We start from the raw sequence: 16,620 nt of genomic DNA, 5'->3' as shown, positions 1-16,620 counted from the left end.
GAGGAGGTTGAGGGTGGGGAGGGAGGGACAGTGTGGTTCTGTCATACAGCCAGCTGGAGGCCAGAGCTCTGAACAGTGGGAAGCATGCCTGCATCCAAGCGCGAAGAAACTAGCTCCGAGGGGCTTACCAAGTACAAAAGTTTATCATTTTACAGCAGTTGAAATACTGACATCAATATTAAAATAAAAGCAAGTTTTACATAACAATCAAAAATACAAAAGACTGAAGGAAGAGACCCTGTATGAAAAACTGGGGCAATTCAGTGAATTGAGACTGTATATGCCAGTGGCGGAAATGGAAAATGGCGCCCGCTCAACCCTCCCAGGCGACTAGTAACTGTATGCAGCGACTTAGATCTGCAAAAGGTGTGAACAAGTTCTTGCCAAGCCAATCCCTTCCTCGTCATGGAGCCAAAGGGCCGCTGCTTATGAGGGGGCAAACTTCTTCGCTTGTGCTCGAACCCTTTTCTCATACTCCACTCTGTTTTGGCAGTAAATTGTGTAGGCCTCTGCTTGAGCTGGGTCTTGGATATTTGGTTCATTAAGAAGTTCTTGTATTCCTAATAAGATCTGTTTGGTCGTGATAGCTGGCCTCCAGTCCTTGTCTTCCTCCAGGATGGACAGGCACACTGTGCCAGAAGGATACATGTTTGGGTGAAACAGTGGTGGCTCAAATTTACATTTTGGTAGCGAGAACGGATAGTCATCTTTGAAAAGCATCCGCAGTTTGAACAAGCCTCCTTCCCATGGAGTCCCCTTCTTTCCAGGGATAGCGCACTCCCAATTCATCAGGTTCATCATGCCATCAGGGGTCTTTGTTGAGACAGGCACAAAGCCAAAAGGCTGGTCCTTCCTCCAAGCTTTCCTTTCCTGGGCAAGTCGGCTGAGGGCAATCCCCGACATATTCAAAGTCCCTGGGCGACCAAGGCCGGGACTGTTGCGGCTGCAGAGGCCGTGGCGCTCCTTTGTCTCGGGACTTCCCTCCGCACCCTCCGCGCACAGCCCGGAGCTCGACTTCTTAAAATGATAAAAAAATAATTGAACACTTAGTTATACTGACTTTGAAACAGAGTGGGCACTTCCCTGATAGGGAGAATACCATTAATAAGAGAATGCATGACTTTGTCCCATGTAAAATGTTAGCCAATGGCCTATGTCTCAAACAACTGAGCTGACTTAACTGTGTCAACCAGGAGTGAACATATCTGCATGGGAGAGTTCACTAATTGGAAACTAAACATGTAGTAGTTCAAGCTATCCTCCCTCAACTGTACACCCACGAGTGTCTGTCTTCATTCATGTGCAAGAAATAATGTATGATGGGAAATTACACAGAAAGTCACACACTGTGCCCAATCAGGTCCTTCTTTGTAATGGATAACCCTGAAGCTCACTCCCTTAAACTTCATTCTGTGATCTCGTTATTGTCCAGTTTTTCCCCCTTCCAGTGTACACAGTACACTGTTCCTACTCTTCTGGTCTGAAGGGAGAAGCCATGATCCACACACAAATCCTTTTATTGTTATTGCAATGGACAACCCAAATATGAATCAAACTGGTAATTTTAGAACTCTGTGGTGCAGCATTTTTGTAATCCAAAAATTCATGGCGGTTAACCAAGAGGGTAGCAAAGGCAATGCTCTGTGGGGTTAAAGACAGAATTCAAGTCACCTCAATCTGTATAGGGGACATTGACTGTACACTGCTTTTTTAAAAACTGAAAAATGAAGCTGTACTAGAATTATTATACTTTCAGGGCACACAGGTTCTGAGCCTGTAATGGCCCCTTGGGCACCATGTTAGAGGTCTTTGATGAGAAAGTAGGTCTTTTGGCTGGTTGTAAAAAACGGTTCTTTAATTTGTTATAGGAATGTACCTTACTGGTATATTAATCCTGGTGAACAAACATTTGCATCTCATGAAAATAATCTCTAACAGGCATGGCTAGCATACTACTTATCTTTGGGGAATTTGGGATGCAGCCCTCCCTCACTTAAATTCTACTTTGTGTGACTAAATGTCTCCTAAGAACTGGTAAATTCTTATACCATTAATTTTATTATCAATTATGCTCCCCTAATTCACAGTTTAGCAGTGGAGTGATACTCTACAAAGGAGAAACCATTTATGAGCTCCACGAAATTAACTGCAGATGGATTCTAAACATAAATGTTTAAAGTGTAGCACTTCTGAAGAGACTGGAGATACCAGTAGTCTCCGAATTTGAAAAATTGGGCTCCACATGCAACAACATAAGCACTACAGGCACCACCATCTGTGGATCCCAGAGCTCTGCTCTGTGCAGACACACCCCAGGCAGTGAAGATTTAGAGACTGACAGCAGGGAGTTGCAAGGATCACTTAGGGCTACTTAGGATGAGGCAGGAACACACTAAACTCCTGGTTTGTCCACTGCCTCCCACCTAGCCAGGGGAGGACCCACCACACCACCCACAAGCCTCAGCAGGCCGCTCTACTTAGTTTGAGGACAGCGGCCCCTCACTCACCAAGCCCAGTCACTCCTCCACACATGGTGACAGCAGCTTCCTACACACCTTGGGCCACCACACCTCCCCTACGTGGAAAGCAACCCCACACTCACCATGGAGAAGCTGCTGAGCAGACACCTTCTCTCCCCACATGGGAGCCCAAGGCGCAGTGCATGGAAGAGACTGATTTCTTCAGGAAGGGCTAAACTGGAAGGCTGGCTCCCAGAACCCTCCCATTTGACTGTCGGGTCGTCTAGAGGCTCTGATTAGTTAGTGAGGTCTAAGTATCAAAACCATGTGAGCAGAAGGGAAACAGCACAGAATTCCCAGCACTGGCTGCAAATATAAAGACAGGCATATATCAGATTGGCTGGAGATTTGCATCAAATTCAACAGCAAGTCTCCTGCAAAGGTAAATCAAGGGTTTGGTTTAAAAAAAAGTATACAAATTCAGAAAGAGGCTAATCAGGCAATGTTGCACAAGAGGAATATTGGGTAAATCAAGAACATAATAAACAAAGTCCACAGTGGTGCTAGAATTGATAACCACAGTTTTCATCCTTCTGTGAAAAGTCTAGGGTTTTGAGGATATGAAACAACCCTTTTCCAAAGGCTCTGGCCCCACATCTTTACCAGCTCTCCCATGCATATTCCTGATATTAGAGACAGTGCTCTGCTGTTTCTCTATACATCATTGCCTTAGAGAAACCTCCCAAAGCCTAGGCAGGTTGCCAAAGTCAGAGAGGCCTAGTTTCAAGTATTTTCTAGAAGTTCTGCACTTAGCATTTGACATTTAAGTGTAAGGTCCATTTGGAGTTAATTTGTGGAAGTTGTAAATGGCATCTCATGTACTGAGCAGTACTCCAGTACTAAGTCGCAATGTAGAAGACTAGAATTGGTGATATAAAGGATTGACCAATGCTTAGGAGAGAGTTAGTCACACCAAGTAGAATTTAGCTGAGGGAGGGCTGCCTCAGAAATACCCCAAAGACAAGTCGTATGTTAATCAGGACTATTAAAGATTTGGATGCTCAAATGTAAATATTTATTTAACGTTTATTTATACATGTCTGTAGTGAAAAGAGCAAATGAGATACTCACTTATATAATGGATAGAGGCTGCCTGTGTAACTCTCTAGAGTAAGATGGAGCATCATAGTTTTAAGAGGGATTTCTTAGTTGTGTTGTACTGGATGCTGTAAGCATCAATTACATGATATTTTCTTATGTATTTGCTATTTCTTGGATTCAACTACATACTTACATTAAAACCCAAAAACATGGTTATAGTAGTGATGCCATGGATCATATGAATAATGCCTTGTGTTTATCTAATGTTTAGTTGAGGAAAAACAAATTTATTACATTATCATATACAGTTTCTATTCAGCTTTCTTTCATTTGTTGTTGCTCAGCACTATCTTAAGACAAACATTTGGTATCATCCCATGATCACCCATGGCTGCTTACAAAGGATGACCACCATCAGTTTTGCTGAATGTTGATATTCCATCAAGAAAAAAGCATCCCATTTGATCTTAGTACACAGCCTCTTTTCCAGGCAACTATATGCAATTCATCCCTAATGACATGGGACCTTGTGGTTTTAAGAATGAGCTAGAGTATGTAGCCAGGGAACCATTTGAGTGGATCTTGATTCTGTGTTAGCACCTATGAGAAATACATCTTTGAAAGTGGGAATTTAAGCCGGGCGGTGGCGGCGCACGCCTTTAATTCCAGCACTTGGGAGGCAGAGGCAGGCAGATCTCTGTGAGTTCAAGACCAGCCTGGTCTACAAGAGCTAGTCCCAGGACAGGCTCCAAAACCACAGAGAAACCCTGTCTCAAAAAAACAAAAAAAAAAAAAGTGGGAATTTACCTTGAGTGCTATAAGGCTTACTTACATCCTATGTACACTGAGAAAAATATTGTAATGGAGAGTATATGGGCAGTGGAAGTGTAGAGAGAAGGTAAGCTCCACATATGCAGCTATGGGAGAGCCATTGTATATACTGGATGGAGACATGCCTTGTGCTGCTTCTGTGTATCTTAGTTAGAGCTTCTATTGCTATGAAGAGACACCATGACCACAGCAACACTTATAAGGGAAAATATTTGATTTGGCCTGGCTTACAGTTTCAGAGGATTTAGTCCATTATCATCATGGCAGAAAGCATGGAGAAAGAGCTGAGTGTTCTACATCCAGATCAGCAGGCAGCAGAAAGTGATTATTTCATAGTTCAACAAGGCCACACCTCCTAATAGTGCCTCTCCATGGGATTTTGGGGGTCATTTTGATTCAAACAACCACAGAATCAAAACCCCTTTTATGTACCTTCTCAACCATGCTCAGTAAGTAAGCTCAATAAACTCACTGGTTGGTCCCCAGGATGGACTTTGGTGAAATTGTACTTTGTATCTTCATTGGGAATTATGGTTATGGGATAGAAATTGCTTCTGCCCCTTCCATGGGGGAGAAAATTCTCACAACAGATCATAAACATATTTGTTAATGTTCCTATGTAATTATGATATTAGCAAAAAGGGAGAAGTACATAAAAGAACATGCTAGAAGAACATAAATATGTAAATGACCATAGTAAAAAAGGACTTAGATGTATGACCAAGATTAAGACTAGATGGCTCCAGAATAAAGAAGACTGGAAAGGTCTTACAAGCTATGAAGGTCTGAGTAAGTTGTTTAAGGTACATAAGGATGAGACTTAGGAATCATTTATTTATTAAAGTTTGCAAGGTCAGATTCCAACTATTTCAAGGAGTGGTTGAAAGGTGTGCCAAAGAAAGTTTATTGAGTTGTGTCTGACTCCTGAAGTATTATAAAGTAGTTAAAAGTACAAAACTAGTATAAAACTGATCTTCTAGTGTTTAATAATCATTCTTAGAGGCTATTCTTATGTCATTACAGGGACCAAAAGGGGGAATATTTCTCTCATTTCTATACAAGATCAGTGAGGTCCATAGGAACAAAGGCTATCTATTGATCATTTATTGTCCTGTTCATGGAGGCCATGGAGAACCCAATCAATGAATTGGAATCATTATCAAGTGTACAAAAGGAGGATCAATGTGGGAAAGATTTCTTCAAGGCTTCAAAGGAAGCCACAGTACATAAAGCAAAGCTTTTGACTTATCCTCACATTGATGGACAACTGATAACAGAGAGACATGAAGAATCTGAGGTTCCTTCCAAGCACAAGTGACCTCTAAAGACTAGATGCTCAACTGGCCTTGACAACACAGAAAGAAAGATTAATTTTTGACACCTGCATTGGCCTTTAGTACTCAACAAGAAATTTTAATGAAAGGATAAGAGGATTGCTAACAACACAACAGTTCACACTCCACGGACATTAGATGTAAGTCTACATGAGATGTTAGTTAGATAGCCAATCTCAGTAATATTTTCTTGATAAAAAGATTCTCTACGGATGTGAGACATCAGACCTTGGCTCCTAGAACACCTGCACACAGCAAAGAAGGACAGGCTCAGGATTGTTTTAACCTCCAAATTAAATGATACTAAATACCTCTCTTCTCCCTATCCAGAAGTCACATGGGGAGGGCATCATGCTGACTTCTGGCTGATGAAACAGGTATAAAATGGTGTGACAGTTGGTTGTGGGTTCATCACTCTTGAGTCCAACTGTAGAAGTTAAGTGGAATCCTCTAACAGATGGAAGCTATTGTGAGTCCGTCAAGAATGTCTTATGGACTTTGGATATGTTAGTGCTTCCCAGACAACTCTGTCTACATCTGAGACTTTGGTCTTTATGAGAGGCTCTATGGAAGGGTACCATAATACTACCACCTGATGCCAAAAAAAAATTCAGCTTAGGGGCTGGAGAGATGGCTCAGTGGTTAAGAGCACTGCCTGCTCTTCCAAAGGTCCTGAGTTCAATTCCCAGCAAACACATGGTGGCTCACAACCATCTATTGCGAGATCTGGTGCACTCTTCTGAACTGTAGGAATACATGCAGACAGAATACTGAGAATACTGTATACATAATAAATAAATTTAAAAAAAATCAGCTGAAACAAACCAGAACAGTCATTCCCCAGTCACATAATGGTAGTTAGTATTACCTCTTCAAAGGAAGGTGGGATAAGAACTGGAGGTAGAAATAAAATATACAATTTAGGGAAAAAGAAAAACAACTCACATGGCTCCCTATTGGCTCCCTCATAGATCACAATCTATTTCCCACTGGTTCTCCTGATTGCTAGGCTTGCCCAGAGTCCCTCAAGAGCTAGACTTGCCCAGCTGAGCCTCAAGACAGTAGCAGTTCCCTTACTAGATGAGCAGAAATCAAATTACTAAGCCAGCACAGCCCTTCCCAGCTCTGCCATTACACCCTAGGGAAACACAGGGCTCTAGTTTGAAAAATTGGTATTTTAGTAGAAACTTTTCCAGTCTCTCAGAGCACTTTTTGTTCCTCTTCCAAAATATGGTGTCCCTTGTGTGCATGTTCCAGTACCCTTTCCCTCATAGTTCACATATTCTGAAGCCAAACATAGGCTACACTCAAACAGCAACTCTTGATAAAGCAAGATTTGTGATTTTTCTAATTTCTGGAAAGTCTTAGAGGCAAGAAATGAATTTGTCACACATGAAGCACATTTTAGTATCTACCTCAAATGTTTCAAAGTAGAAACCACAATGAAGTGATCTCTAACATCAGTCTTCAGTGAACATGGCTCTAATTTACTTCCTTCAAGGCTATTACAAAAATAAATGAAACATGTTTTTTTTTTTCTTGAAGCTGAAGACAACTGTGACGTCCAACGTCTTTGCAAAATCATTTTCAGGAATAGAGTTTTTCTCTCATATGTGTTTATCCCTATTTCTTGACTTCAACATGATACAAACAGGCTTTAAAATATTTACAGCACTAGAAACATGGCTGGGCAATTAAGAAATATTCATTCCTAGAACCAAGGCCTAATTTTTGACAACTTCCTGTAATTCTTGCTACAAGAAGATTCGAGGGTCAAACATTCTCAGAAGCAAACATGAAAACTTTACATACTCACACAAACATATAATGACATCACACAATTACAATTAAAACAACTCTTTAAACAAACAATTTTTCACACATGCAACTTTCTCTCTTATAAGCATTCGTTCCTATAACACAGGCATTGGGGCACATTCAAAATAACTATGCTATAAGCAAAGGCTTTATCGCACTAATTACATTCATTAGATTTCTCTCCAGTATGTCTTCTTTCATGTATTTGGAGATGACTCTGACGTGCAAAGGCTTTTCCACAATGGTTACATTCAGAGGGCTTCTCTCCAGTATGTGTTCATTTATGTTCTTGTAGATGACCATGCCATGCAAAGGCTTTACCACACTGATTACATTCATAGGGCTTCTCTCCAGTATGGCTTCTTTCATGTATTTGGAGACTACTATGACGTGTAAAGGCTTTTCCACACTGATTACATTCATAGGGCTTCTCGCCAGTATGTATTCTTTTATGTTCTTGTAGATAACCATGCCATGCAAAGGCTTTTCCACACTGATTACATTCATAGGGCTTCTCTCCAGTATGGGTTCTTTCATGACGTTGAAGATGGCTGTTTTGTCCAAAGGCTTTTCCACACTGATTACATTCATAGGGCTTCTCTCCAGTATGGCTTCTTTCATGTATTTGGAGACTACTGTGATATGCAAAGGCTTTTCCACACTGATTACATTCATAGGGCTTCTCTCCAGTATGGCTTTTTTCATGTTTTCTGACACTACTGTGATATGCAAAGGCTTTTCCACACTGATTACATTCATAGGGCTTCTCTCCAGTATGTGTTCTTTTATGTATCTGAAGAGGACTGTGATGTATAAAGGCTTTACCACATTCTTTATGTTCAAAGGGTTTCAATCTAGTATGTGTTCTTTCAAACCTGTGTAGATGACTGTCACATGTGAAGGCTTTAACACATTGAGTATATACAGATGTTTTCTCTCTAGTTTGACTTTTTTCATGCCTGTAATGATAGTGGGACATGTTAAAGAATTAGCACATTCATTGTTGAATATTTTTATCTGTATGAATTAATTTTACAATTTGGTCCAATTTTAAAGAGAAAATATATCTTAAGGTTTTATCACCATGTTTACAATCTTGTTGTTCCCCTTCATTAAGGCTTGTTTTGCATCTTTGAAGACAATAGATAACAACCTTTATTACATGGTTCACATTTACAGAATCTTTTTTCTATATGAGAATTTTTACCTATTTGAAGAGAACTGAAAAATCTCAGAACTTCACCACCCTTGTTGCATTCATAAAGTTTCCTATATTGTGAGTGATACTACATTTGGTAAGTGAACTATGACAAACAGAAGTACTTACACAGTCCTAGTACTCATGATGCTTTTCTGAAATGTGAGCTTACTGATATATTAACAATGAGGCGAGAAAACCAATTACTTATATACTTGTCCAACAAATGCAACAAGTATATTCAACATGGGGACCGCTACATATCTTCTAATTGTTCTGAGAAAAAGGTATGTTATCTATTTTCACATCCCTATGCTCATGGGGCTTGTATCCAGACTAACATATGACATACCTAGTAAAAGAAAAATAACAAATATAAGGTTTCCACATTGAGTTCACACAGTTTGACTTTATGTTCATAGACTTGTGGTATATGGATTAAGGCCTCTCCATAACAGCTGCCCCTTGACTGTTGACTTTAACTGCCCCCTCACTAAACTTTGCAGTCACAAGTCTATGAGTTAAACTACCTTTTCTATGGATTATTAGTATAATAGAGTTTTAGAGAGATACTTATCACCTTTTCAATATGTGTGTATATATATATATATATATATATATATATATTCATGAAATAAATGGATTGATAATTCTACAATATAGCTCTCATCATATTATGACTCAAATTTTAATATAGGTTAAGACATTGTTTCCTTATCTTCCTTCTTAAAAGAATGGCTTGCAAATGCAGTTCACTTATCTGAAATTAAGGTATATGATTTTGTGAGAATTTAAAATTCATCAATGCACTTTAGTATTTACACTGTTGCTTTTGTTTAAAGCTTACAGGATGCATTACACATTCTTCAGAGATACAATTCTATCAGCTTACACATGAAAATTACCTTTCATGTCTTCTAGAACTTTGACAATGTTTTTCAATATTATGGTCTTCCCAACTGTATCCTAAAATATAATGCCAGAATATGTATGTTATATATTGAAATGTGTAAAAAAAATTAGTTACCATTTGTATTGAACCTTACAGCCATGCCTGATTTATTCATTTCATTCTTCTTCTTCCTCAATCATATTACAAAAGAGCACCAGTTACCAATGAACAACTGTCCCCTTATTATAAAACATGAAATATAATTCAGTCTTACCTATACTAGTAAGGTTTCCGTAGGTTTCCAACATCACATCTTTGTAGAGACTCCTCTGGGTAGGATCCAGCAAAGTCCATTCTTCCCAAGTGAAGTTGATATGTACATCATCATAGGTCACTGCATTCTAAAATATTCCATACATTTGTACAACAGAAATCATGACTTTGACAACACTGCAAATGTATACTTCTTTGACAGTATAGTCATATAACTTTGGTGCTCCCCATACTTATTCTATGAAATAGACATAATTTAATTACCAAGTCACTTTAGAAACAAACTGAATGGAAGATTCACCTCTGTAATTTATGAACCCTTTGAAATGCCTATTAACAAACAATAAAAGATAAGTAAACAGATCAACAGTACAGAGTACAAATGAGAGAAATTGTATGGATGATTAATTTCTAACAAAAAAAGAAAAAAAAGATAGTCAAACTGGGTGTATTGAATCATGCCTTTAATCCTTGCACTCAGAAGGCAGAGTCATATATCTATCTGCCTCTGAGTTGAATGGCCTAGTCCATGCAATCACTTCTAGGACAGCCATAAATATATATTAAGGATCTGTTTCCATTTAAAAGTCAATCAAACAAACATAAAAGATAGAAAGAACTCAGAGGTTTTTGCTGTAGTTCCTGAAAAGAGTTATCTATTTACTCCAGCTCTTTATTCATCTATGAGAAACCTGAAGTGTCTCAATTTAAACTGCAACATAAATAAGATTTTACTAAAAGGCACTGGACGTTTAAAAAGTCATAATTGGACAAATGAAAGTATCAAATATATATCTTGATTACAAATAATCAACACTGAGCAGGAAAGATGTTTCAACAGTAAAGAGTACTCCTGGTCTGACTCAAGGAATTACATGGGGGGATCACAACTATTCATTATTCCAAGTTCACGGTTCCTAGTTCCATCTTTTAATCAATGTAAGGATCAGGCACTCACATGGTACATATCCATGTACAAGTAAATACTCATATTAAAATAAAAATTCAAACAAAACAAAACAGGACGGAAGAAGGTGATGCACCTGCAATCCAATGACTCAGAAAGCACAACCAGTGTCAATGTCATGAATACATGCCATCCTGGGAAACATAATGATACCCTCTGTCAAATTTTAAAATTCAAGATATGGGTGAAGCTCAGTATATGCTTGATAGGAACAAAACCATCATACAACAATATAAAAACAAAAAAAAAAATCAAGGCTCACTTTTAATCCCAGTACTTGGGAATCAGGGTCAGGGGATCTCTGAGTTTGAAGCCAGCCTGGTATACACAGCAACTTGCAGGACATCTAGGGCTATACAGACAAATCTTGTATTCAGAAATAAACAAACAAAAATGATCCAAACTGTCTTAGGATCAAATAGCAGTTAATTTTGCTGAATCTTATGTGATTTGGTGATAGAGTTTATAATGGTAGGAAAGTCATGACAGCAAAAGAAGAAAGCTGACTGATTAGTTTCAACCACAATATAGCAGGCACAAAGAACAGGGAATAGGTTGAGGCGATAGAAACTCATATCACATGTCCAGTGAGGAATTTCATCCAGAAAGGCTCCTCCTCTGGCTGGATTCACAAGCAATCAAATGAAAGTTGACAAGAAGAGGGAGATGTTCAAATACATCTTCCTATATGAGAGGTTTTCATTCAATCAATTACATCCTGACCTGGGTCACAATAGGCTCATGGTAACCAAAGAAGAAAAATGTGTTTAGGGTTACGGTTAAGAATCACTTTGCTTACGCCTTCCATAAGTTGAATGCTTATGTGAATGGAGTCTTACCCTTAGAGCACCTTGCTAGGCTTCCATTCTATAGCAAGGGCCTTCTCTATAATGGTGATAAAATCCTCGAAAATCCCTGCCTGTTCTAGTAATTGACTGCCATAAGAAACTGCCTTTTCATTTTCATTTATTTCTGCTCCACTTGGTGTTTATTTTTCACTATAGTCTTGAATGAATCATCAGTAATAACCATCCACCACATTCAATATTCCATTTAAGGAATTAGCTCATATTTTTTAAATTCTGCTTTACTAAATTTCCAGGTCAGAGGCAGAAAAAGAAATATTTTGGAGCCAAAATATCACACAAATAACCTCCAGCTTAATCAATTTCAACTGAAATTCTATGATTTCAATCTCCACTTTCTGTCATCTCTCTTAACATTTCCATCTTTCTGATCCTACAAGAACAGCTAATTAATTCTGTGTACTACTTTCTAATATTTTTGCCACCTAAAGTTTTGATATCTTCTATACTCTTCAAAGAGACATCATTCCCAGGTTCTGTCTAGCAACAATATTACTTTTGGTTCTCCATTTTTTGTTCTATCTTGCATTTATATATCACCAATTAAATCTTTTAATGAAAAGCAGCTCAGAAAAAGAGTGGGGGTAATTTGGCTTCATCATTTTGGGAGCTTAGGATAGAAAAGCAAGCTAATAATTGAAGGCAAAAATACATGGACAAGGAGTGTTTCATGGCTTTCTTTCTTGCCTAGTCAGATTGGTGCCTTTTGTATCCCAAGCCCACTTTCTTAGAGATATTGCCACCCACAGTGGAGGAGCCATCACACATCAATCATCAATCAACACAATCTCTCCCAGATATAGCAGTTTATGGCTTTTATGAACAAAGCCACTATGAACACAGTTGAGCAAATGTCCTTGTGGTAGTATCTTTTGGGTATATGTTCAAGAGTGGTATAGATTTGTCTTGAGGTAGATTGACTCCCAATTTCCTGAGGACTGCATATTAATTTCTACATTGGCTGTACAAGTTTGCACTTGTGACAGCAATGAATCCCCTTGCTATATGTCCTTGCCAGCATTAGCTGTCACCTGTCTTATAGACCTTATCAGTTCTAAGACTTGTAAGATGAAATCTCAACATAGTTTTGATATTCATTTCCCTAATGGCTAAGGATGTAGAACATGTCTTCAGGTGTTTCTCAGTCACTTTAGATTCCTTTACTGAGAATTCTGTTTAGAGGTGTTCCCCATTATAATTGGATTATTTGGTTTGTTGTTGTCTAGTTTTTTAAGTTCTTTAATATCCTAGGTGAGGAAACACAGAATCACATAGATAAACATGATATGTATTTACTTAGAGGTCGATATTACCAGTTAAGTAAAGTATAATCACAGTAATCACAGTTAATCACAGTACAATCCATAGACACAGAGAGGCTAAGTAACAAGAACAGCTCTACAAGAGATGAATGCATCTCGTTGGTAAGAAGAAATAAAACAGATTTTATCGGTGCAGTGGAGGCAGGTGGGGATGGGAACAGGAAGGATCATGTGAGTGAAGAAAAGACAGATGGGGAGAAGACAGGGAGAGATAACTGGAATAGGGGAACTTTTAACAGGGGATGTAGAAACAGTATAGCGAAAACTTTCCTGAACCTACAAAGGTAACCCTAGTGAGGACTCCTAGTACTCAAGAGGAGGCTGAACTAGCCATCTTCTGTAACCACATAAGGTTCCCAGTGGAACTGCGACACCAAGCCAGCCACAAAACATTCAACCCACACTTGTACTACCTGCAAGATATGCTGGGACACTGGTGGCTTAGAGCTTTCTTAGTGGCGAATAGATGACTGGTCTAACTTGAAACTCATACTGTGAGAGGAAGTCCATAAGTGACACTGCCTAGATGGCCAGGAACCAGAAATTGAATGGCTCAGAACAGGGGTAGAACCAAATACATTTGACCAAGAAAAAAATATCAATGAAATGATTCATAACTATTTTCTGCTATTATCATAGATTGCTGTTTAGCCTACTTGTTATTAAAGAGGCTTCTTCCAGGGGCTGATGCAAGCCCATGCAGAGATCCCTACAAACAAAAAGTAGGAAGCAGTATGGAGAGAACTACTACCAAATTCCCCAATATTGCTTATAAACATTTGTTTACATTTAAAGGAGCCATGATACAGAGATAATACATTGTATTTGTATAGATTTTGAAGTAATGATAAAAATTTAAGGTCAACTGTTATATATATATATATATATATATATATATATATATATGTGTGTGTGTGTGTGTGTGTGTGTGTGTGTGTGTGTATGTGTGTTCTTGTTTAAGGTATTATATTTGTGCAGCTCATTTAAAGATGCAATGTATAGTTAAGAAATACAAATTAGACCCCCCAAGGACCTGTCTGCAAGGTCCTTGGCTCAGGAACAGTTTCCTGCTCCTGCACCAAGGCTACCCACCCAGGGGGTGAGTGCCTGCCTACCAGGCAGGCCTGAAGGTCCCCAGCAAGGAAGTGTGGGCACCTTCAGCTTGTGATGCAGGGTCTCCTGTGTTCTACTCGACCCCGCCTTGTTCCCTACCTTAGCCCTTTTTCTCTGCAGGTCCTTAGGCTACCAGGCGTCCCTGTTTCAGTGCTGAGGAGTTCCATTTGGATAGTGCTGAGGAGTTCCATACAGACAGGAACAGTTCCTGCTTCTACACTGAGGAGATTCACCAAGAGAATCAGTCACAGCAAAGACTAGACCAAGACACCAGGCCTCTCCTGGCTTCATTTGAAGGAAGTGATGGGCTGGTGCCAATGCAAGAATTCCTGCAACAACCTGAAAGGCAACATGACATCACCAGAATCTAAAGATACCAAAACAAGAAGAATTGAACACCCTACTCCAGAAGAAATAGAAGATATCGACTTTAAATGGAGCTATGTGAAAATGGACCTTAAACAGGAGGTGAAAAATTGCCATGAAGAAATAGTGATGGACAAACAAAACGGTAGAGGAAATGAATAAACCTCTCAAAAATACCCAAGAAAAACAAGAGAAACAAGAAAGAGCAATCAAACAGGTAAGGAAAACAGTTCAAGACTTGAAGAATGAAATGGAGGTAATGAAGAAAACACAAACCAAGGGAAGGCTGGGGATGGAGAATCTGGGTAAAGAAACAGGAACTACAGAGACAAGTATTACCAACAGAATACAAGAGATAGAAGAAAGAATCTCAGACACTGAAGATACCACAGAGAAAATGAATGCACTGAACAAAGAAAACAGCAAATACAACAAATGCTCATCACAAAACATTCAGGAAATCTGGGACACAATAAAATGACCAAAACTAAGAAAAATAGGGGTAGAAGAAGGAAAAGTACAGATCAATGGTTCAGAAAATATATTTAATAAAATTATAGGCCGGGTGGTGGTGGCACACACCTTTAATCCCAGCACTTGGGAGGTAGAGGCAGGCGGATCTCTGTGAGTTCGAAACCAGCCTGGTCAACAAGAGCTAGTTCCAGGACAGGCTCCAAAGCCACAGAGAAACCCTGTCTCGAAAAACCAAAAATAAATAAATAAATAAATAAATAAATAAAATTATAGAAGGAAACTTTCCCAACCTAAAGAAAAACATTCCTATGAAGGTTCAAAAAGCATACAGAACACCGAACACACTGGATCAAGAAAAAAACATCGCCTCAGCATATCATAATCAAAAAACAAAACATACAGAATAAAGAAAGAATATTAAGAGCTGCAAAGGAAAAAGGTCAAGTTACTTATGAAGGTAAACCTATCAGATTTATACTTGACTTCTCTATGGAAAACATTAAACCCAGAAGGTCCTGGATAGATGTACTGCAGAAACTAAGAGACCATGGATGCAAGCCCAGACTGCTATACCCAGCCAAGCTATCATTCACTATCAATGGAGAAAACAAAATTTTCCAGGATAAAAACAAATTTAAACAATACGTAGCCACAAATCCAGTCTTACAGAAAGTAATAGAAGGAAAATCACAACCCAAAGAATCCAGCATTGCCAACACTGACGACAATAACTCAGACATGTAGAGACCCTTCACCAGCACAACTCAAAGAAGGGAAACACACAAACTCTACTACCAAAAACAATAACAATAACCGGAGTCAACAAACACTGGTCATTAATATCACTTAATGTCAATGGGCTCAACTCACCTATAAAAAGGCACAGGCTAAGAGATTGGATACGAAAACAAGATCCATAATTCTGCTGTTTACAAGAAACACACCTCAACCACAAAGACAGACATCTACTCAGAGTAAAGGGCTGGGAAAAAGTTTTATCAGCAAATGGACCTAAGAAACAAGCAAATGTGGCCATCCTAATTTCTAACAAAGTTGACTTCAAACTAAAATCAATCAGAAGAGATGGAGACGAACATTTAATACTCATAACAGAAACAATCCATCAGGATAAAGTCTCAATCCTGAATATCTATGCCCCTAATGTAAAAGCACCCACTTATGTAAAAGAAAGATTACTAAAACTCAAGGCAGTCATCAAACCACACTCACTAATAGTAGGAGACTTCAATACTCCTCTCTCACCAAGGGACAGGTCAATCAGACAGAAATCTAACAGAGAAATATGAGAATTAATGGAGGTAATCAACCAAATGGACTTAGACATCTATAGAACATTCTACCCAAACAGGAAAGAATATACCTTCTTCTCTGCAGCTCATGGAACCTTCTCGAAAACTGACCACATACTCGGTAACAAAGCAAACTTACACAGTTACAAAAAATATTAGTAACCAACTGTGTCTTATCGGACAACCATGGATTAAGGTTAGACTTCAACAACAATGTTACCCACAGAAACCCTACAAACTCATGGAAACTGAACAGTCAACTACTGAACCATACCTGGATCAAGGAAGAAATAAAG

At 38.8% G+C, this 16,620-nt stretch overlaps 2 protein-coding genes and 1 pseudogene across 2 annotated transcripts; all 3 read right to left on the bottom strand.

Annotated features, from left to right (window-relative positions):
- Positions 1-426: 426 nt before the first annotated feature.
- LOC121441205 (SUMO-conjugating enzyme UBC9-like) lies at positions 427-906 on the bottom strand. Its single transcript, XM_041642346.1, has one exon. It carries the CDS (start codon positions 901-903, stop codon positions 427-429), a length of 477 nt encoding a protein of 158 aa, XP_041498280.1. The 5' UTR covers positions 904-906.
- A 6,794-nt stretch (positions 907-7,700) lies between these two features.
- LOC121436997 overlaps positions 7,701-16,620 on the bottom strand; it is a 207,102-nt pseudogene continuing 198,182 nt past the window's right edge.
- On the bottom strand, positions 9,643-11,219 carry LOC121432495 (zinc finger protein 431-like). The gene is made up of 3 exons (XM_041630488.1): positions 11,136-11,219; positions 9,908-10,034; positions 9,643-9,707 (listed from the first exon to the last, which is right to left on the bottom strand). The coding sequence occupies exons 1-3, from the start codon at positions 11,217-11,219 to the stop codon at positions 9,643-9,645; spliced, it is 276 nt and encodes a 91-aa protein (XP_041486422.1).

This window comes from Microtus oregoni, unplaced genomic scaffold, assembly GCF_018167655.1.
Source record: "Microtus oregoni isolate MIOR12 unplaced genomic scaffold, Mior012 000002F_ref0000024, whole genome shotgun sequence".
In the NCBI taxonomy this organism is placed as follows: Eukaryota; Metazoa; Chordata; class Mammalia; order Rodentia; family Cricetidae; genus Microtus; species Microtus oregoni.
This window is presented reverse-complemented; position numbering and strand designations above follow the sequence as displayed.